General features: G+C 35.7%; 1 protein-coding gene across 1 annotated transcript; it reads left to right on the top strand.

Annotated features, from left to right (window-relative positions):
* The first annotated feature begins 351 nt into the window (after positions 1–351).
* On the top strand, positions 352–21,727 carry LOC144438129 (F-box only protein 15-like). Its single transcript, XM_078127158.1, has 15 exons — positions 352–488; positions 3,703–3,858; positions 5,307–5,411; positions 6,229–6,354; positions 7,091–7,183; positions 8,115–8,324; positions 9,742–9,877; positions 12,233–12,315; positions 13,126–13,181; positions 13,891–13,989; positions 16,113–16,228; positions 16,786–16,847; positions 17,373–17,410; positions 18,583–18,662; positions 20,807–21,727. Exons 1-15 carry the CDS (start codon positions 352–354, stop codon positions 20,894–20,896), a joined length of 1,587 nt encoding a protein of 528 aa, XP_077983284.1. The 3' UTR covers positions 20,897–21,727.
* The last annotated feature ends 1,094 nt before the right edge of the window (positions 21,728–22,821 follow it).

Below are 22,821 nucleotides of genomic sequence, written 5' to 3'. Positions count from 1 at the left end.
AAAAAGCAATCACGCATGCGCTCAAATGACATACAAAGATTCTGAACGGAACTGAAACAGCCTGGGTTGCACTAATGCTATATTGACTGCATATGTTGAAAAACGCTCATTTTTCATTACATAGCCCAAATTTACCATTGTGATTCCCTTTATTATTTGAAGTGCTAAAATATGCAAAGCGTCGATGATTATCGACCAATCATGGGGCACCACATTTACAAGTTACATACCCAACTCTAGATTCTCAGTTTTGATATACCGTACGACGGTACGTGATACATGTATATGTAAATACGCGTTAAAAGTGTTACACTTATAATATAATCAACCGTGAACGTGACATCCTTCCAAATGGCATCGTCAAGACATAAAGAACATTTACATTCGTATTTACAGTCACACAAGAGTCCATCGAAGAATAGGTCAGAGAGTAACAAAAAGGAAACAACGTTACCCAGCAACAACAGCTTCAGTGCTTGTGCAGGGAGGTGAGTGGTTTACTGTTTCTATGGCAACAGCTGCTTTGGTAATTACTCTAGACGGTAGATCACCACTGGTGAGAAAGTTGAACGTTTTGATCCAATTCAAGACTGTTTTGAAATTGGTGTTTTGAATGGTTTCACCCAGATGTTTGGCTAGTTTACAGTATCATTACCATATTACACAGATTAGATGAATTTTTCGGGATATATTTGAACAATGATGTAAGGGACCGGTTAGTTTTTCCAGCCTGGGGGGGGGGGGGGTGGTGGATTCTTAAATTGGGCCGACAAAAAGTCACTGACCCCCCCCTATCTGTAAAACCAAAAACAGGCTGACCCCCCCTATCACTTAATTCTAAAACATGATGACCCCCCCCCCCCCCCCCTCATATATAATATTCGCATGACAGGTATTTTTTTATCGTGACTCAGTGTGGACTGCTTGACTGTCTTGCATTTACTTTATAAGATCCCAGGTTAGCACTATCATATTTATAATTATTGACTACACAGGGTAAATATATTTGAAAAGGAGTTTAATAGCATCTTGGCTGTGAAAGGTAGGAAAGCTTGAGAAGGGAATATGTACATCTCTTATGGGGGTCCTAGGGGGTCTCCCCCTAGAAGCCCAGGAGGTTTTTAACTCTGAAAAGTCAATTTTGAGACTATTCAGACATTTTCAGAAAATAATTTCCAAGCTTTACAAGACAGCACCAACATGTAAAATGCAACTACATAAGGTTGAAATATTTTTGAAATATAGTTTGATAGGATCTTGACAGTAAGAGGTAGGGGGAAGATCTTGAGAGTAGGATGTGTACACCTCATGTGGGGGGGGGGGGGTCCTAGGGGGTCTCCCCCTAGAAGCCCTGGAGGTTTTTAACTCTGAAAAGTCAATTTTGAGACTATTCAGACCCTTTCAGACAATAATTTCCAAGCCTTACAAGACAACACCAACATGTTAAAAGCAACTACATAGGGTTGAAATACTTTTGAAATATACTTAGATAGCATCTCGACAGTAAGAGGGGAAGAGCTTGAGACTGGGATATGTCCACCTCATGTGGGGGGTCTGAGGGGGTCTCCCTCTAGAAACCCTGGAGGATTTTTACTCTTAAAGCCAATATTTAGGCTATTCAGACCCTTTCAAGCAATAACTTAATCCATGCTTTACAAGACAGCAAGTATTAGACACTATTCTTTATAACTTACACTAAGGGTTGAAATATGTTCTTAAAAAGTTTAAATGGCATCATTATATACATGTAGTAAAGGTCAGCACATCTATAATGGTAGTATCATTGGTAGGGGAGATTTGGAGTTTAAGGCAATTTTAGACTATCTTGGCAAACGTTTCAGATCTTGAAAAGACAATATCATATCAAATTAGAATAGGGTGAAAATATTTAAGAAAAGTTTAATACCATTATGACAGTAAAAAGGTTGTTGGTGCATCTGATTGTTGGTTGAATGTATGAGTGACCTCTGGGGGTGAGGGAGTCCTTGGGGTTTTCCCCCTGGCAGATCTGGAGTATTTTGCTTCAGATACTAAGGCAATGTTTAGGTTATTCATAACCTTTGAGGTATTATTTCCAAGCTTCGAAAAGCTAACGCAAAACGTTTTTAAATGAGTTTCTCATATCACATAAAATGGACACGTAACATTAGTATATAGGGGCATTAATATTGCATGTATAATAAAGTCACCGGTATGTTAGAGAACTTTAGGTGGTCATACCTAGTGTATAATAGTAACTGGAATCTGATGAGATGTGGTGATTTGTAGTGTCAATAGCATGACGAGTAGAACAATTTAGATTAACTTCATTTATAAACTATCTATGAAAATTACCATTACGAAACCTTCAAGTTCACTTTTGCCCCAAACTGCAATATAAGCGAAGCATTGATTGTGAAACAGCCAAGCATTTACATGACATGTTCTGTAAGTAGTGTGGTAGGTAGGTAATACCGGTACATGTATATGAATATGTAGAGTTAGGTTTGAACTAATAAGTAATGTTAAAGAATTCATGTAAGAAACAGGGACAAGAACAAATATTGACATGTACCACATTTCAGACAAGGCTATATGCCATTATAGAAAGGATTTTTTTCTTCCATCACAATTTAAAACACAATGACCCCCCCTATCCACAATTTTCAAAACAGCATGACCCCCCTACTGCCAATTTCAAAAACAGAGTGACCCCCCCCTACCAATCCACCGCCCCCCCCCCCCCCCCCAGGCCAAAGAAACTGACCGGTCCCTAAAGTTAAGTCGCTGTCACATTTCAATTTATTTTCCTTCGTTTTTTTTTTTTTAATCTCTTTTTGTTATGTTTTAAATCTCTTTTTGTTATGTTTTAAATCTCTTTTTGTTATGTTTTAAATCTCTTTTTGTTATGTTTTAAATCTCTTTTTGTTATGTTTTAAATCTCTTTTTGTTATGTTTTAAATCTCTTTTTGTTATGTTTTAAATCTCTTTTTGTTATGTTGTTGAACCAGAAACTTTGTTTCTGGCTATAAAATGACAGACTGAAAAAAAAATCAAAAACAGAAAACAACTTAAAATCTAACAAATGCTACAATTACTGCAGCTAGGTCAGTGTGTATCCTAATTAATTACATAGCCTATAGACTTGTCATTGTTTTCCAAATATATATGATCATTTTTGATAGATTTGAAAGCCACTGACAAGTGACTGGGCTATACATGTAGTATATAACATTGCAAATGTGAGATGTTTGTTTCACATGCCTGAGTGAGCCATTTTTGATAAACAACCAGCAAGTTTGTCATATTTAATTGAAATACAAGAGTGCTACATATTTTGTATTTTGGCATAATTCTACCTGTTCACCATCTACATGTAATTATAAAATGTAAATCTAGAATTAATTCAAAATATACTTTAGCTTATTTGTAAAAAACAATATCTGATGCTACATGCACATGTACAAAAACTAAATTTAAAATATATGTAGTAAAGCAAATGAAACACCATGCTAGCTGCCATCACAGTAGCCTATGTTGACATTCCATACAACACATTAGCATTCCCTTAGGTGTCACATTTATTATGATTTCAAATGCACAGGATATGGTCACTTTTAAAAATGAGGTTATTTATTTAAGTGTGTGTCAATAATGCATGATACATGTAGATTAATAGTAATTAGACGTTATTATGATTAGTATTTTGTTTTTTGGTTCCAGGATAGGTGAAAGGTCACAATCTTCATTAAGTAACCATAAGACAACTAGTGAAAAACCAAGTCAACCAAAACAACACAATAAACCATCACCACTTAAAAGTGGAAGGAAAGTGCCTAGCTGTGTTAGCTTGACAAGGAGAAAGGCTACAATAGAGAGGTATGTAAAGTTTTATTGGAATATTTGTTATGTGTATATAATTAATATGTTAGTTTGTTTCATTTTTGTACTACTTAATTATAGTAGCAGCTAGTAGTTGTAAGTAACACCTTTGTTGACTAGTTAAATTCAACCCAAATTTACCAAAAACAGTCTGATCAGTTCTTTCAGAAGTGCCACTCAATCCTAGTATTGGTTGAAATAGCATTAGTTGTAACTAAAGTACAAATGTACAATCTCTGCTTTAGTTGTAACTATTAAGTCCTATCTTTGTGATTATACAGCCAACAGTACTATAATTGCTAAGATAGCATTACTATACTTGTACATGTAGATGTTAGTTTTATCCATATGTAGTACAGTAACAGGTTGAAATCATAATCGCAGGGGGGGGGGGGGCACTGTTGTAGGGTGCAGACCAAAACTCAATTTGATTGGATATATAATTATGTGTACATCAGCTTCACAAAATACATTTACCCACAGGTGATTTAATAATATGCAGGGTGTGTGATACTACAAGTAAGTCAGTATATCCACAGGAGCTGGCACTGTTGCTATGTTCACTATTAGAGGGCGACCTGAAGGGTTGCCTAGCAAGTGCAAAGCATGAGTGACACAGGAGCTGCACTGGCTACGTGTACGACAGTGAACAGAATTCAAAATTCTCTGCTTAACATTCAAAGTCCTTCATGGTTTTGCACCTAGCTATATTGATCAGTTGCTAACTCAGCGTAGCACCAGCTGTGCTCTACGCAGGATCTCCAGGAGCGAAATTTATCTACATCAACCACTCAGTAATACTGTTCATTATGGTGGTAGAGCATTCTCAAGTTGTGCCCCATGCTTGTGGAATACTCTGCCATCATGTCTGCAGACTGTCACTTCATTTCAGTTATTTAAATCCAGTTTTAAGACCTATCTCTACAACAAGACTTTAGTTGGATTCTGTTTTTGTATGTACTCGTGATTTTGTGCTTTGTAAAAAATTTTATGAGATATTTTATGGACTGCGGTTATAAAAATAATAGATTAGATTAGATTAGATTAGATATAGATTAGAATATCACTCTGACCATACACAGACACTTTGAAAGAACATTATTCAGTCCCTTCAGTAGAGAAAGTTATCAATATCCCTCAATTATTCTGGTAGGATCATGGCATTCCAGCCAATGTGATAATAACAGACTTTACCACAACAGCCAACTGGGACCTGACTACACACAAGTCCAAAGATTGAAAGATATCTATTTGTTCAGCCAAAACTGAGGAGGATTGAGATTGTCTGTAAATGAGCAATGAAATACACCCAACTTGAACAGTACCATCTTATATGCAAAAACAATTGATCCATAATTATAAGTTAATAGTGAAAGTAACTCTAATGGAGATATGATTGAACTCATTTATTTAACTTGTTCTATTTTTTCCTATCATTTTTACAGCCTTCCAAGTGAGTTGATTCTCAAGGTATTTAGTTATCTTGGTCCAAATGATTTGTTATTATGTGCTGGTGTATGTAAGAAGTGGTTAAAACTATCTAATGATAAGTAAGTGACAACTCTGTTCACATTTCCTTTCAAGTGTACTTGCTGGTCAAAGCAGTGACAATTTACTCATAAATATCAAATTCTCATACATGTGGCTACTTTTAATGATAATAATGAGAAACATCAAAGTATACACTTGCTTTTCAATTAGTTGAACCCTTCAAATGGCTCCACATTTACTCCTACACATAGCTTGCATATATGAAGGCATTTTTAATTTCATTTTAGAAGTTAAAATGTTGCTTTACTTGCATAATACACTGTTTTGATATTGATGCCCCCCAATCAGTATATAATTGTAAAATAACAGTTTGTATGACAAAATGAAGTAGTTATATTAAGTAGTAATATTTTGTAAAACTTTGCTAATGAACTGTGTTTACCCAAGTATTGTAGAAAACATACCTGGATCCAGTATTTTTAAGGTTTGGGAACCCAGGTAACAGAAAGGGGGAATATGGTAAAACAGGTGTGGATTTCAATACATTATACTGTAATTTTGGTGAGGAACCCTGGTAAAATGACTGGGGAACTCGGGTAGATTTGACTTGCTTACCACCTTAACAGAAACTCTGGTGGGGAACCCTGATAAAATGACAGGGGTACTCTGGTAGATTTTACCTACTTACCACCTTTAACAAAAGTACTGGTAGGGAACCCTGTTAAAAAGACAGGGGTACTCAGGTAGATTTTACTTGCTTACCATCTTAACAAAAACACTGCATACTAAATACAAATAGTAGTTTGTTCTTTGTGAAAAATACCAAAACTCTTTCATTTCCCTTCTATTTTGTTTTATGAATTTAAATTGTTATAGTTTCCTTTGGAAAAAACTTTACCAAATCTATGTTGTGAATGTACAGAAGAAGAAAAAAGGCAAAGTTTGTGTCGATGTCAGTGGAGATGGCAATTTGAAAGAATGGAAAGCAGAATGTATCAAGAGGTAAGAGGCAAAGTTTGTGTTGATGTCAGTGGAGATGGCAATTTGAAAGAATGGAAAGCAGAATGTATCAAGAGGTAAGAGGCAAAGTTTGTGTTGATGTCAGTGGAGATGGCAATTTGAAAGAATGGAAAGCAGAATGTATCAAGAGGTAAGAGGCAAAGTTTGTGTTGATGTCAGTGGAGATGGCAATTTGAAAGAATGGAAAGCAGAATGTATCAAGAGGTAATAATGATTTAGTGTTATTACACATCATATATGGAACTATTAAAGTTAGACTACCTGTAAATGGAGGATTATTTTACATTATTAACAGACAATCAACAATATATTCACTGAAAATTGTTAAGAATACCAATAATTAGACATTTATCTATTGTAGTATAATAATGATAAGTTGAAATCCTGATTGTATGGGGTGGGTGGGGGGGGGGGCACTTATTTTTGAGTGCGGACCCAACAATTATTCTGATTGGTTGGATTTGTTGCACCATACTCTCTTTACTTCATACAAATATGTTTACCCACCATGCAAGGTGTATGATATTACTGGGCAGGGTGTATGATACTGTTATATCACCTCACTATTAATGGTTATCAGAGCATTACCAGTCTGTACAATGCATGCAAAGTATAATATTAGAATGACTACCAGTAAATCAGTGTAGTGCACTGTACATAATTCTGTTTGTCTTTCTCCTCCATAACTTGCAAACTCATACTTTTTTTCTTTTGTTAGATGTGTGAATGTTCGAAATGGAAGAGTGCAGACATTACTGAAGAAGATTCATCCATATACAGGGCTTCCATCACATACCCAGCAAACTCTACAGTAAGTCTTGTCTCTATCAAATACCCAGCAAACTGCACAGTATTAAAATCTTGTCTCTATCACATACCCAGCAAACTGTACAGTAAGTCTTGTCTCTATCACATACCCATCAAACTGTACAGTAAGTCTTGTCTCTATCACATACCCAGCAAACTGCACAGTAAGTCTTGTCTCTATCACATACCCAGCAAACTGCACAGTAAGTCTTGTCTTCATCACATACCCAGCAAACTACACAGTAAGTCTTGTCTCTATCAAATACCCAGCAAACTGCACATTAAGTCTTGTCTCCATCACATACCCAGCAAACTGCACATTAAGTCTTGTCTCTATCACATACCCAGCAAACTGCACAGTAAGTCTTGTCTCTATCACATACCCAGCAAACTGCACAGTAAGTCTTGTCTCTATCACATACCCAGCAAACTGTACATTAAGTCTTGTCTCTATCACATACCCAGCAAACTGCACAGTTAGTCTTGTCTCTATCACATACCCAGCAAACTGCACATTAAGTCTTGTCTCTATCACATACCCAGCAAACTGCACAGTAAGTCTTGTCTCCATCACATACCCAGCAAATTGCACAGTAAGTCTTGTCTCTATCACATACCCAGCAAACTGCACATTAAGTCTTGTCTCCATCACATACCCAGCAAACTGTACAGTAAGTCTTGTCTTCATCACATACCCAGCAAACTGCACAGTAAGTCTTGTCTTCATCACATACCCAGCAAACTGCACATTAAGTCTTGTCTCTATCACATACCCAGCAAATTGCACAGTAAGTCTTGTCTCTATCACATACCCAGCAAACTGTACAGTAAGTCTTGTCTCTATCACATACCCAGCAAACTGTACAGTAAGTCTTGTCTCTATCACATACCCAGTACTTGTACTTGTCATCATCTTTTATCATATTCTCTTACAGGAAACTTGGTGTTGTTTGGCAGTTAGTGTTAACAGACCGTAATGGACAAGAGTACATAATTGCACATAGCGATGTGTTCTTCTTTCCTATGTCAGCTACTATAAGGTGGTACAGTTTAAATATACCACCTCTCACAAGTTTAAAAAGATTGACATTTTATGGTCTAGCACCGGTATTTTATGGAGATGATGGAAATGCTTTAAAAAACAGGTAAGAAAAGTTATAGTAGTTATTTGCTAGCTATTATAAACTTAAAGGTGTTTTTTATTGTGACTCCATTTAACTTTTAAGTGATAAACTATCACTCACAGAAGAGAAGGGCTGTTTACTAAGACTGACCGTGCTTCGTATAGCAATGTCTTGTGCTATGTTTAGTTGATGTCCATTTTGTTCTGTAGTGTGTCATTGTGAGTGACAGTGCTATGCCAGTAAATTGTTGACCATAATCAGACAGCAATTAACAACACATTAGTGTGGGTTTATGTCTTCAAATGTTAAAACAAATTGTGTAGGGCACAGTCCCTCTATCACAACATGTTGCAGAAGCAATGACGGTTGAAGTCAGCTCGTCGCTTTGCAAATACTTCGATCGCGGATATCCATATGCACTCGGTTGGGACCAATTCACACCTTGTAATAATAGGCCTGTCCAGGCTGGATGTTTGAAAGGTCTAGTTTGGCAAACAACCATCTCCTGGGCTGGTATACCCCTTGGTTTTGACCAGTCGATAATTAATACGTATGAATATCAGTGAATGCATATGTGTCATCAAATGTTCAAAACCAAGGGGTATGCCATCCACAGGAGGTGGCTTATTAGTAGTACATGTATATTATACCTGTGCATTGTATATTAAAATTTCCATGAGCCTTTAAAAAAACGGAAAAAACAAAGTGTAGCTGGAATTGATGGTAGAGATAAGACTGAGCTATGGTGGATTCAGATGACATGGTTCAGCTGTCAAATACTGTTCTCATTCAGTGTCATTTAGAGGTATGCCAACTGTGCTATATCACTATTATAGCACACAGATATTTTGATGTTATTTTGATGTTTAGACCAATCACATCTCTCAATGTGTACCATCAATATACTGGTATAATATAATTTGATATTTAGACCAATCACTTTTCTCAATGTGTACCATCAATATACTGGTATAATATCATTTGATGTTTAGACCAATCACATCTCTCAATGTGCACCATCAATATACTGGTTAATTGATGTACATAACGTAGACTTGTATTGACATCATGTACCTGATGCTGTCATATATTGTGTATAATATAAACAATCAGTGTATCCTCTAATAAAAGACAAAATATATTTGTTGTCATGAGTCAAAATGATGAAAACTGTGTTTTTTGTATGAGAGTCACAACATGGTGAGGGGTAGGGAATCACCAAATGTTGATAGGTGAAAAGTACCTGCTGTGCACCAATCAATTTGGCTTAGAGGACACACTGCATACAATACAATGTACATATAAAGAATGAAGAGACTACCGGTAGCCTAATTTGACCAAACACAAAATTTCACAAACTTTTTAAAATAGAAAACCATATAGAGAATGAAATAATTAACTGTTTAATTTAATCAAGTAATTTTACCTTTTGTTGTAGTCCTTGTCAGAGATCTTTGTTATTACAACAAGACTTTGATTGGAGTAGATGGAGTTCCCAGCATACACCAGATGGACAAGATAATACAGTCAATATTTATGTATTAACTCATGGACTAATGTTAGCAACATGGAAGGTATGTCAATCTACTTTTCATATCATGTCAATGTACTTTTTACATATATAGTATATCATTTATTATACCATGCATGAGCCAGGTTCAACAAAAAATATGGAATATACACTCTGGTCATTCTACGTCATGACAACGCGTACCACGTGTCTACATCACTGTTCAAAATATGAGTCAAAATATTCAAAATTGCCATTACTTTTCCCAATTTTTAGCACAACTGAACTGATAAGGTTCAGCAGTGCTATAGGCATGGCAAAGTGTCTGTCTGTATGTATGTATGTATGTATGTATGTATGTATGTATGTATGTATATATGTATGTATGTATGTGTGTGTGTGTGGGGGGGGGGGGGGTGGGTCGGTGTGTGTGTGGGGGGTTGGGGGTTGGTGGGTGGGTGGATTCATAGACAAGTGAACGAACATTCAAAAAATGTATGCAAATATGTCTAGCAACATGACCACGCCCATAGCATAAGCCAAATGATCATGTATATTGCAAAGATAACTACAGGGCTGGATATGCAAATGGATAAACATTCAGCAAATGAACACCTATACCTAGTATGGCTCATATCACTACACTGTTAATATATTGTATTATATTATACCAGTATATTGATGGTGCAAATCAAGAGATTTGATTGGTCTAGACATCAAACTAGCATCTCTAAAAATGAGCGATAATGAACATTTGGCATGAGTCCAAATTTTGATGTTTACAAACTACTTGGAGTTCACTGTTTGTCATCTGCTACAAAGGTTGTAGCACAGTCCCTCTACTGTGGTTGTAGTCTGCAGTGATAGTGAACTCTGCAAATTATCAGAGGAGGATTTCTCAATGAGACAATAGTTTATGGGAAATTATGAAGGAAATTTTGAAAGCAGTCAAGTTATCACGTATTTGTATATATCATGGCCTACTAAGGTCATTATAAAAAAACAATAAAAAAACAAAAAAAATGTCAACATGCAATAGAAATATGAAACAAACACTAATGTGTTGAGAATATAGAAATGGGGTTTTACCTTTCAAGGCGGCCCTTTTTCAGCGAAGAAACTTTGACACAGTCTTTTTGGGTTTTTTCCGTAAATATGAATAAACAATTATATAAAAAAAAGAAGATGAAAAAAGGTCATTACATGACCGTGATCAGACCTAGCTTCATGGCGTGAGTGGAAACAGGTAACCTTTGGTGTGAGAATTTGACAGTTTTATTCTGACAGCAGACCCCTGACGACTACAAATTTTACATTGTCATTGTAAGCATATAATTGTTTTACATGCAATAATATGAGACATTTTCTTTTGAAGCTGTGTGATTTTGCAACATTTTGTTTAAATATAAAATTGTGTTGAATGTGACAAACACTTCCAAGTTACGTGCACTGTGCCCAAAGATCGATGAAAAGTTGCATGAATTTATTTTCCCTTGTGTTTTCATGCAAGAAATGAATGAGCATGAATGTCGAATGCAGCCTTGACATACGGTACATGTAGAATGACTGTATGTAAGTCTATACTCCTTGCCTTCAATTATAGTTGAAGAAGGACGAGTTCAACAATCAAAGTGAGATGGCAATTTACATATGACTCACAGGGAAAACAGTGATGAAGACAATACCTCGTTTAAAAAGCTGATCAGTGATAACAGTGTGTTGCTAAAATTGCGACCAGACATAATTGTTGATGGACATTAAGCCCTTCCACATCCATCTGTGTTTGTCTACGATGCAAGAGCTGGGTGACCAAGTTCCCGCTTGTACTGTATGTCTCCTGTCATAAAAATGAAGCAAGTTTAAAACTTTACACTGACCTTCTTACCATTAATCTAAATAGAAATTGGTCTGGGATCCTGTCCTAGAGTATCCGTCATCAATCCAAGTGGGAAATCCCCAAACCTGAAAATCAACTGATCTAATTTCCAGTAAATACATTGTACATTGTAATCAATCTGCCGCCATGTCTATCTTCTCACTCCGCTAAGTCACCAAGCCAGCCGTGCACAAAGCATGCTGTAACAACTTCAAGTTTATGCCTTGAGTCAAACAGGCGGTTTATTCATAACTGTACTTTTAATGAGCCGATCAATCGCTTGTGCATATTTTGTTCACTGGCCAAAACCTCTTGGTATACCATAGCCAGGGGGTGGTTTATTGCTTAAATATACCATTGTTACCATTGTTGGTACAATTTGTAATATACCATTGTTGGTACAATTTGTAAATATACTATTGTTGGTACAATTTATATTATAGTGAGAATAAAAATCTCAATTGATATCTACCCATATCTATCTATGTACCTACATGTACCTGATAAGATCTTCTTTTGTCTTCACCATAATTGTTTTATTAGGAAGGAAGTGAATTAGCATTTGTATCCCTTTGTTTACATAATCATCACCTTATACAAAGAAGTACTATGGGCACCTCAAATAAGTAAGTGTGTATCACTTGTATATGTGTATATGTGTATGTATGTGTGTGTGTGTGTGTGTGTGTGTGTGTATGTGTGTGTGTGTGTGTGTATGTATCACTGTATAAGCTTGTGTGTGTACGTGTATCACTATATGTGTATGTCACTGTATGTGCATGTGTATGTGTATCACTGTATGTGTGTGTATGTATGTGTGTGTACATGTATGCATGTGCATATGTATGTATGTATGTGTGACTGTACATACATGTGTAAAGAAATGCAAAAGGAAACAAGTGAGACAGTCCAAATAAATCTGGCGTTTCAAATAAAAAGTCTTTTTCAAGGTATTTAAGGCTGACATAGTTGGTTAATACCTGACTATATCTGAATGTTTTGGAATAGAACGACAACCACACGAGATTGGCAGTTATATGTGTAAAAAGTTCTAAAATTCACATGCACCAAAAGAGCCCTACACGCCAGAAATATAGACAGGAAATGATGTAAATAATCTATTAATACCAAGGGGTTCTAGTGTTTCGAGACAGAAAATGATTTCCTCCTCCTTCAACCTCAATTGATTCTCATTGCCAGAAACCTTACAAATTCCTGAAATAGATATATCTGATACACTATGATCATTGGTAATAAAATGCACACATAGTCCATCATGATACATACATGTGTAGGTACATACATACAAGAGTTTAACAAGTTCAATCTTCTATACAGTGATTCAAGAAATATTTCTGAAAAATCTTGAAATTTACTGAGTGTTTAGTCTGTAATATTGCATTGCAATGTTTGATTTGTTTTTTTCCTGTCACCAGTATTTACATTCCTAAGGTACAGAAACCTCCATTGGATGATGTAGACACTCAGTATGGTAAGAATTCTTGTCACCCTCACATCTACATCATTCTATATCCATGCACACTTTCTTCTTTGAATGCAGCCATAGTTTCACATAATACACAGACCACTGTTGAATAACCTTTCCAGCAACTTAGATAGGATACCTCTAGGAGTGATGGTCAATAAGTGCTGGTGATCACATGGTTAATATGCAAATTAATCTACAAAAATGTGACTGTTAGTCAATAACTTGTACTTCAAACTTACTAGGCAAACCAATCTGAAATTTGATGGGACTGTGTCTCTAGAGGTGTCTTGACTGAGAATGTTCAACATGATGACTCCATTGTTGATATGCAAATTAAAATACAGAATGGATTGGTCTGAGATCAGAGTGGGTGGGGATATTGTTTCCCAGAATGCCTCAACCAAGTGTAAAGCATCAGTCTTCTAGGCCAGATTTTCAAATTTATAACTTTATTTATTTAAGAAAGCAACATGTAACTTTTTTGTAGTATAGTACTGGTAAAACCCAATTATGGTAAAAATGATTTTTTTTCTGGGTCCCCTAAGTATGAGGAAAACCAGCCTTGCCTTTGTTCCACTTTGAAAAGGGTCTTCTCATGAACTTTCCTTGATACATACATTGAATGTTAAGTTAAGATTTAGCATAATAAGTGCCATGTACAACTAACTACAAAACTCAGCTATCTACCGGTAATATTATTCAACTATCACAGGCTTACATGGTTACAGTTGCACTATTGAATTACGCCACCAGAGGGCAGTATACTGGGGACAACAATTCAAACAACTTCATTGTGACAAACAGAACCTGGGTAAGTTACTGACAAATATTATATATTAGATAATGTTTTGATGAGAATTAACAACAGTAGACTAACAACTGACCATAAAATACATGTATATCAAACAACCTAGGGAGTTTAGAATTAAGATTTAGATTAGATTCTACTCTCTAGGCACAGGGTGCAACAAGCATGGAATTGATCAATTGATTGATCAGTCAATTGATTGATTGATTATTATTTGGTTGAATGATTAATTTTTGTATAATAAAATTTATTTTGGGCGTGATCAATTGGTTTTTATGGTAATAATAAAGTTTTGTCTTCGCTATCAAGTTTTGTCTCTGTAATTCACTCTTTATTGACATAAAATACTATAGTAAAGACATCCAGTCCATTCTTCTTTTATTAACACAACTGAACTGGTAAGGTTCAGTAGTGCTATAGGCATGGCAAAGTGTGTGTGTGTGTGTGTGTGTGTGTGTGTGTGTGTGTGTGTGTGTTTGTGTGTAAACAACTTTAAAGTCAAAAACTGCCGGACCAATTGCCATGATATTTGGTGGGTAATATTTTTTCTTGGGTGTCTAGTTGGGAAATTGTTCAAATGAAAATGATCTTACAATTGATGTTTGATTTGGGTCAGAATATGTGATTTTGGTCAAAAAACTTAGATTCAAAAACTACTGTGCAGATTGGTCTGAAATTTGGTTTGAATGTTCTTAAAGGTATTTAGATTAAGAATTGTTCATGACATGTTGATCCACCAGTGATATGCAAATTAGGTATGAAAATATGTCTTTTTGGTCAAAAAATCTTTACTTCAAAATTACTGAGCAGATTGGGCTGAAATTTGGTTGGAATGTTCTTCAGGGTGTTTCTATTAAGAATTTTTCATGACATGATGATCCAATTAATGATATGCAAATTAGAGCTAAAAATGTGTCCTTTTGGTCAAAAATCTATAATTCCAAAACTACCAAGCAGATTGGGCTGAAATATAATGAGGATGCATCTTGGCATGTGTAAATAAAGCTGTATTCACAATGTGATAATCTCATTATCAATATTCAAATTAGGTCTAAAAATGTCAATTTTGGTCAAAAACTTATATCTTGAAACTGCATGGTGAATGGGTTTGAAATTTAAGTTGGGGACGTTTCTGGAGGTGTTATTCTGCAGTTATTGTTGAAAACATTATGACACATTTGGCCCTAGCAACCTTGACCGCACCATTAGCAACAGTGAAATGATGATGCATATTACAAAGATAACAGGGATGGGTAGGTAAATGAATACAGATTTAAAAAATGTATGCAAATATGCCTAGCAACAAGACCACACCCATAGCAATAGCTAAATGACGGTTTATATTGCAAAGATGAAAAATGGAAAGGGTAGGCAAGTTAATAAAGATTCAAAAAATGTATGCAAATATGCTAGCAACAAGGCCATGCCCATAGCAACAGTTGAATATAGTTGTGCTTTACGCCAGCGACGCTGTTTTCTAAATTAAAACACCCATAATCTTATAACTGCCAAGAGATCAGTTACATGAACATTTTTGCTTTGCATTTTTGACACCCATTGATACACAAACTAGTATATTATATAATAGTTTACACATGACTGAGTGTTTGTCCAGTGTGATAATAACCCAGTAGATAAGAGATAAAGTAAATTGGGGTGGTAACTGAACCCTCCTAATTATGAGATTAGGGGTGTTTTAATAGATAAGAGAAGAATGGACAAGATGTCCTTTTTTAGTCAATAAAGAGAGAATTCTATACAGCTGAAAGAAAGAAAAGTAGCCAGGGAAAGAAGAAAAAAAGTTTTGTATCACAACAAACATCAATGAGTCAATTGATCAATATGACAGTCAAAGTAGGTTTTATTTAACCACAAAATTAATTATTCAATCAATCAATCAAACGATCAATCAATCAATCAATCAATCAATCAATCAATCATTCAATCAATCAATCATTCAACCAAATAAAAAAATTGATAGATCAATCAATTCATTACATGCTTGCTGCACAATTGTAATGAGTAGGATCCATGGTCCTTTTATGTGACTGACCACTGATGTATATGTATATAGTTTGTTGTCTATTCTACACTTGTATAGTTTATTGTCTGTTGTTTATCTATAGTTGGTAGACATGCTAGACTTGTACCAATCAGATCTGATGTGACGTATGATCACTCATACACCAACAAGAAAATCAACCTACCATGGAAGACTGATGTTTTCAAGGGTATTGTACAGGTTTGTACACAATGTTCTTTGGTATTAATCTCACATATATTGTTTCTTTGCTAATTTCATATTGTTACTTGTTTTGTTACAACTACAGACTTTGAAAATTTCAACAAAGGAAAACCCAAGAGATGAATGACAAGAACTAGAGTACATGTATATGTTGAAATTGACAATGGAAACAACTGTTTGTGTTTACTCAGGCTGTTTACAAGTCACTTCCATATTATTCCGCCAGTTCAGAGAGAAACATTAACACTGAATAATTAAATCATTGTGTGATCAATGTCCGTAGGATACAGATCCAAATGTTACATTTCTTTCTAATTTACTGTTCCAAAATAACTATATTGTACTGTCAAATCACGTCACTGACATTTCTTACACATTTTTAGGTGTTTGCAATTTATCACATTATCCTTGTCAAGTAGGAAAGCCTAATAAAGTTGTTTTTATTAAGAAAAGAAAAAAATTAAAAATAAACTTGTCCTATTTGTCATCCATATTGTCAGTATTAAGTTGTAGAGCTAAAACTAGTTAATTAGAATTGTTTATTTGATTTTTAGGATATGTGCATCTTAGATGTGACTGTTTTGGATGATCAGAACACACCTATGTGGTGTTTAAGGTAAGACATTACCAAGTCATTCACAATTGATACATAGAGCTGTCATTGTAAACTATGAACAAAGATAACATAAATTTGCAGCTTTATGGGTGTTGATGAAATAGAGAGAGAGAGAGAGAGAGAGAGAGAGAGAGAGAGAGAGAGAGAGAGAGAGAGAGAGAGAGAGAGAGAGAGAGAGAGAGAGAGAGAGAGAGAGAGAGAGAGAGACAGACAGACAGACAGACAGACAGACAGACAGACAGACAGACAGACAGACCACAGGCAGACAGACAGACCACAGGCAGACAGACAGACAGACAGACAGACAGACAGACAGACAGACAGGCAGGCAGGCAGGCAGACAGACAGACAGACAGACAGACAGACAGACAGACAGGCAGACAGACAGACAGACAGACAGACAGACAGACAGACAGACAGACAGACAGACATACAGACAGAGAGACAGAAGGAGAAGGATAGTGAGGCAGGCAGATAGACAGACAGAATTCAGTAGATGATGAATATGATTTTATTTCATTTCAGCTCTCCAGTAAAATTAAAGCCTTCAACTGAAGCTAATGGTAAGATACAATAGATCACATGAAAACAAATAAGTTATATGTATTTGTCAATGTTTAATACTAGGTGTGAGTGAGGACAAATAAGTTATATGTATTTGTCAATGTTTAATACTAGGTGTGAGTGATGGCAATCACAATTTAGTGCCTGCACAATCATTAACTTTTCACCAAGATTTTTATAATGTCTAAGCCAAAAGTCTTGGTAAAGAAGTTATAGATGATTAGTTTTAATCAAGTCTAAATGTTCAACATTGGCATATCTTTCATCATAATCATATGATTCACTAATATTGTCCACACTCAGCATATAATTCACTAACATTGTCCACACTCAGCATATGATTCACTAATATTGTCCACACTCAGCATATGATTCACTAATATTGTCCACACTCAGCATATGATTCACTAATATTGTCCACACTCAGCATATGATTGACTAATATTGTCCACACTCAGCATATAATTCACTAACATTGTCCACACTCAGCATATGATTCACTAATATTGTCCACACTCAGCATACGATTCACTAATATTGTCCACACTCAGCATATGATTCACTAATATTGTCCACACTCAGCATATGATTCACTAATATTGTCCACACTCAGCATATGATTGACTAATATTGTCCACACTCAGCATATAATTCACTAACATTGTCCACACTCAGCATATGATTCACTAATATTGTCCACACTCAGCATACGATTCACTAATATTGTCCACACTCAGCATATGATTCACTAATATTGTCCACACTCAGCATATGATTCACTAATATTGTCCACACTCAGCATATGATTGACTAATATTGTCCACACTCAGCATATAATTCACTAACATTGTCCACACTCAGCATATGATTCACTAATATTGTCCACACTCAGCATACGATTCACTAATATTGTCCACACTCAGCATACGATTCACTAATATTGTCCACACTCAGCATATGATTCACTAATATTGTCCACACTCAGCATACGATTCACTAATATTGTCCACACTCAGCATACGATTCACTAATATTGTCCACACTCAGCATATGATTCACAAATATTGTCCACACTCAGCATATGATTCACTAATATTGTCCACACTCAGCTTGATAATACTCTGTTACTGTTCTACTCTATCCAAAACATTATGACTTGTTTTCTTTTCAGTTAATTTCCACTATGAAGGGGAAAGTTATTTCATTGATTACGATAATGATATTGGTAGAGTTCATATACAGTTGATATGGGTAAGTTATTTCATTGACAATAGCTATGTTCACATTTAGCAAAATCTGGGTCCTGGCCTTGACGTAGTAAACATATAAATCCTGAATTAAATATTGGTCCTAGTCCACTACTATGCTACTATGGGCTAGCCAAACACAGGGCAATAACAGCTGACTGATTCACATTGCTACTATGGACTAGCCAAACACAGGGTAATAACAGCTGACTGATTCACATTGCTACTATGGGCTAGCCAAACACAGGGCAATAACAGCTGACTGATTCACATTGCTACTATGGGCTAGCCAAACACAGGGCAATAACAGCTGACTGATTCACATTGCTACTATGGACTAGCCAAACACAGGGTAATAACAGCTGACTGATTCACATTGCTACTATGGGCTAGCCAAACACAGGGCAATAACAGCTGACTGATTCACATTGCTACTATGGGCTAGCCAAACACAGGGTAATAACAGCTGACTGATTCACATTGCTACTATGGGCTAGCCAAACACAGGGTAATAACAGCTGACTGATTCACATTGCTACTATGGGCTAGCCAAACACAGGGCAATAACAGCTGACTGATTCACATTGCTACTATGGGCTAGCCAAACACAGGGCAATAACAGCTGACTGATTCACATTGCTACTATGGACTAGCCAAACACAGGGTAATAACAGCTGACTGATTCACATTGCTACTATGGGCTAGCCAAACACAGGGCAATAACAGCTGACTGATTCAAGGACAATGGGGACATCTCATCATAGAATGGGTTTAATTCACACCCTGTATCACTTACTGTGGTATATTGTCTACCAGACATTTCAATAAATTCATTTTGCAAGTGAACCTTTGTTAACTTACAACTCTTGAGGTCCATAGATACAATCTCCAATTAGTGAGGTGTTCACTACATTATTCAGAATCTTACTAAACAGTAGTAACCTTAAACATTTTTGCAAAAAAAAGGGAACCAGTACTTCACCTTAGGACATGTTGTCAAGTTTGCCCAAGCCCATCTCACTACTAGACCAGTTGATAACTGTATCATCATGGAAACACATATTTTTCATTTAGAGAATTAAAAAATATATCAGAATGATACCCTATCAGTTGCAGTCGAGAAGAGTAAAAAATTACTTAGCTTCTTACGAGAGATTCAAGTGCATATTTTGGCATCATTTTCGCTTTGATTGGATCTGTGAAAGGGACAACTCTTACCGTGTGTGTGGTTTCTTGTTTACATTGTCTATCAGGTGCTGTTTTCTATGTGTCCTGTGTTCACTATAAATAAATTCATGTAAACTGTACGATTGATTGTATTGTGTATGTACTTTAAGTGTCTCATGTGGTCACTTTGATGTTTCAAACTCTGTCAGTGTCAAAATTTGCAAACTATTTGTGTTCACTTACATGCGCATTCTGTCATGTATCATGTAGTGTAGGTCACACACTTTATAAAGCTCACTTTTACTGGATTTTATCATGGTGATAAAATTGTATACAAGGTCTTGCAAAAAATTAGGAGCAACTGTGATAGTATCGACTTTGCTAAATCGCAAGTTAGCAATCAATGGATCGCGATCTTCACCCTATGTACTCTCACTGTTGAGAGATTCATTCTATCAAGCTCTGCTCAAGTCAGACTGATGATAGCTTTGCAACACCATCATTTTGTCTTTTGAGATTTCGCCAAGTATGTTCTCAACAACCCAGAACCTCGTCACCCAATCAATCATGTCCATATATGTTAAATGAAATGCTACACTTTTTGTTGATCTGAACTGCATTGAATAGGGAATAGGTCACATATTATACTATGGGTCACCACTGAGGGTGTCATCTGGGATCAAGTGCGAGCAGACAAAACTTGTTTACATTGGTTACCATGGTCTGAGACAAATTGTAACCCAACTCTAAATCCATCTTCGTTCTTGGACAAAATCTTGTCTGAGCCTGACTCAAACCAAAGTGTTCACACTTATTTTTTAAGCCTTTGCTCAGTCCTGGCCATGGCCGGGTCCTAGTTGAAGGTTCCAGTGTAAATCACCTAATGATTTGGGTAGGGTTCACTTACAGTTGATAAGAGAAAAGACCAATCAGTGTCTCATTCACACATTTACATTGTTGTTGTTTTTCATATTGTTTCAGGATGAAGAGAGACAACAGTATGCCATTGTGAGTGCAGTTCTGGATATCTCACTGACTGCCATTAATACATGGTTTGGAACAAAATATTAAAATTATTGACAACATAATAAACATATGACAAAATATGGTCATCAGCTTGGTAGATCAAATGATTTACAAAGTTTAAGGTTATAACACACAAACAGTTCAGAGTTTCTTAGCATTGAGTTTTTTATCTATCTTGGTCAGTTCTAACTATAAAGGGAGAATTTGTCATTCTGATAAGGATCATCAACTAAGACAGATGGAAAGCTCAATGCTAAATACTTTGAACCGCTTGTGTGTTAGAACCTTAAGTTTGTAAATCAAAATAAATATACTTACAATGCAATAATGAGCATTACATCTGTCACTTGTACCCCTGAAGATATGAATACTCAGTTAAGATATGAATACTCAGTTAAGATATGAATACTCAGTTAAGATATGAGTACTCAGATAGTACTGCTTTGGATTGGAGCGAGGCGATGACTTTTATTTATATAAAACTTAGCAAACAAGGCATGAACGACTGTCGACAGTCTACTAGTCACCATGAAGTACTATAAATATAGTAATAAATTATGTCATCATAATTACATTTATCTTACCTTGTGAATTGTAAGGGTTTATTCCGTTCAATTATCACTTGTAAACAAAACTAATCAAACTATTTATATATGGTGAAGTTTCAATATATTTGGATAGACTAGATAAATATGCACACCTACCATGACTAGTGATGTCTTGTGTTTACACTCAGTCTGTTTATTTACAAATCACTTTCTACAACACGGTTATGATGAGCTTTGTTTACAAAGTTACAAATATTGTCTTTGTATATGTTGTTACACATTGCAGTTAGAAAATATATTTTAGTAAAGTTGTTTTATTAATTAAAAATCCCAAATAAATACATATTTCTCATCTATATCGCCACTGTGTGACTTTGTTATTGTCACTAATGAATGAATGAAATGGATTTTTTAGCACAACTGAACTGTTGAATGATGCCTTACATGTAACATTACCTGTGAACCATGTACACTTCAGAGCATATAGTGGTATCAATTCACATAATGTGATTGATCATCTAGTAACGAAGCTCAAAAAGAACTAGTTTCAGTTTTAGTGACAATGAAATGGTGACAAGGTGGTATGAATTTCTCTAAGTGAAGTTTTCAGTATAAACTGTCTGCCAACAATGGTGGTCTATTTGATCATCGCTTCACCCATGAACGGCTTTGCAATGGCCGTCAGTGATATCAGCAAAGCGTTTTCTAACCACGTCTCACATCTCATGTCTATTACAGCTGATTTGACAAAATAAAGAATGATAATGTTTACATAGATGTTGATAGATTAGTAGTATTGGTTTCCAACTTTATCTCAACATTTGCTACAACAGAGATAGTCATTGTCACAGTTACACTAAAACTTTGAGATAATATCAGCAGTAAAGTTGTAAACACCAGGGTGCACACACAAAGGAGTCGCCTTTCTGGAAATACTAGTCCCATGTATTTTTGAATAATATATAGCTTCTACAATAGTAAGTAATTCTACTTTAAACATGACATTGTGCATTTTTTCATTGTTATAATTTGCAGGTATTTACATGGACTCATTCAAAACACAAATTGATGAGCATATATCTCTGTAGTCTTGCTGCTAGACGTTCGGGCTTTCTTTCGATAATATAAGCGAACGAAGTTCGCAGTGAGGGCTTGCCCGAACAGTCTAGCTAATGTCATTTCAGACCAGACATTCCATTGAGATTAGTGGGTTGGGCCATGTATGCATATATTTACTTTAATATATTCAATCTCTGCATGCAGGTGTTGACAAACACATTTATGTCATTACTATGTCTTATCAGTTTATAGTAATTGTGTTTGATGAGTGTGTAGACGTTGTCATTCACACATTTTAGTTAACGCATTGGTGGTTATTTTTACAAGCCCCTCCTTAAGATGAATATGCATGAACAAATTAGC

Source organism: Glandiceps talaboti, chromosome 7 (assembly GCF_964340395.1).
Source record: "Glandiceps talaboti chromosome 7, keGlaTala1.1, whole genome shotgun sequence".
Taxonomy (NCBI): Eukaryota; Metazoa; Hemichordata; class Enteropneusta; family Spengelidae; genus Glandiceps; species Glandiceps talaboti.
Note: the sequence above shows the minus strand (reverse complement) of the source record. Positions and strands in the feature narration are given on the sequence as shown.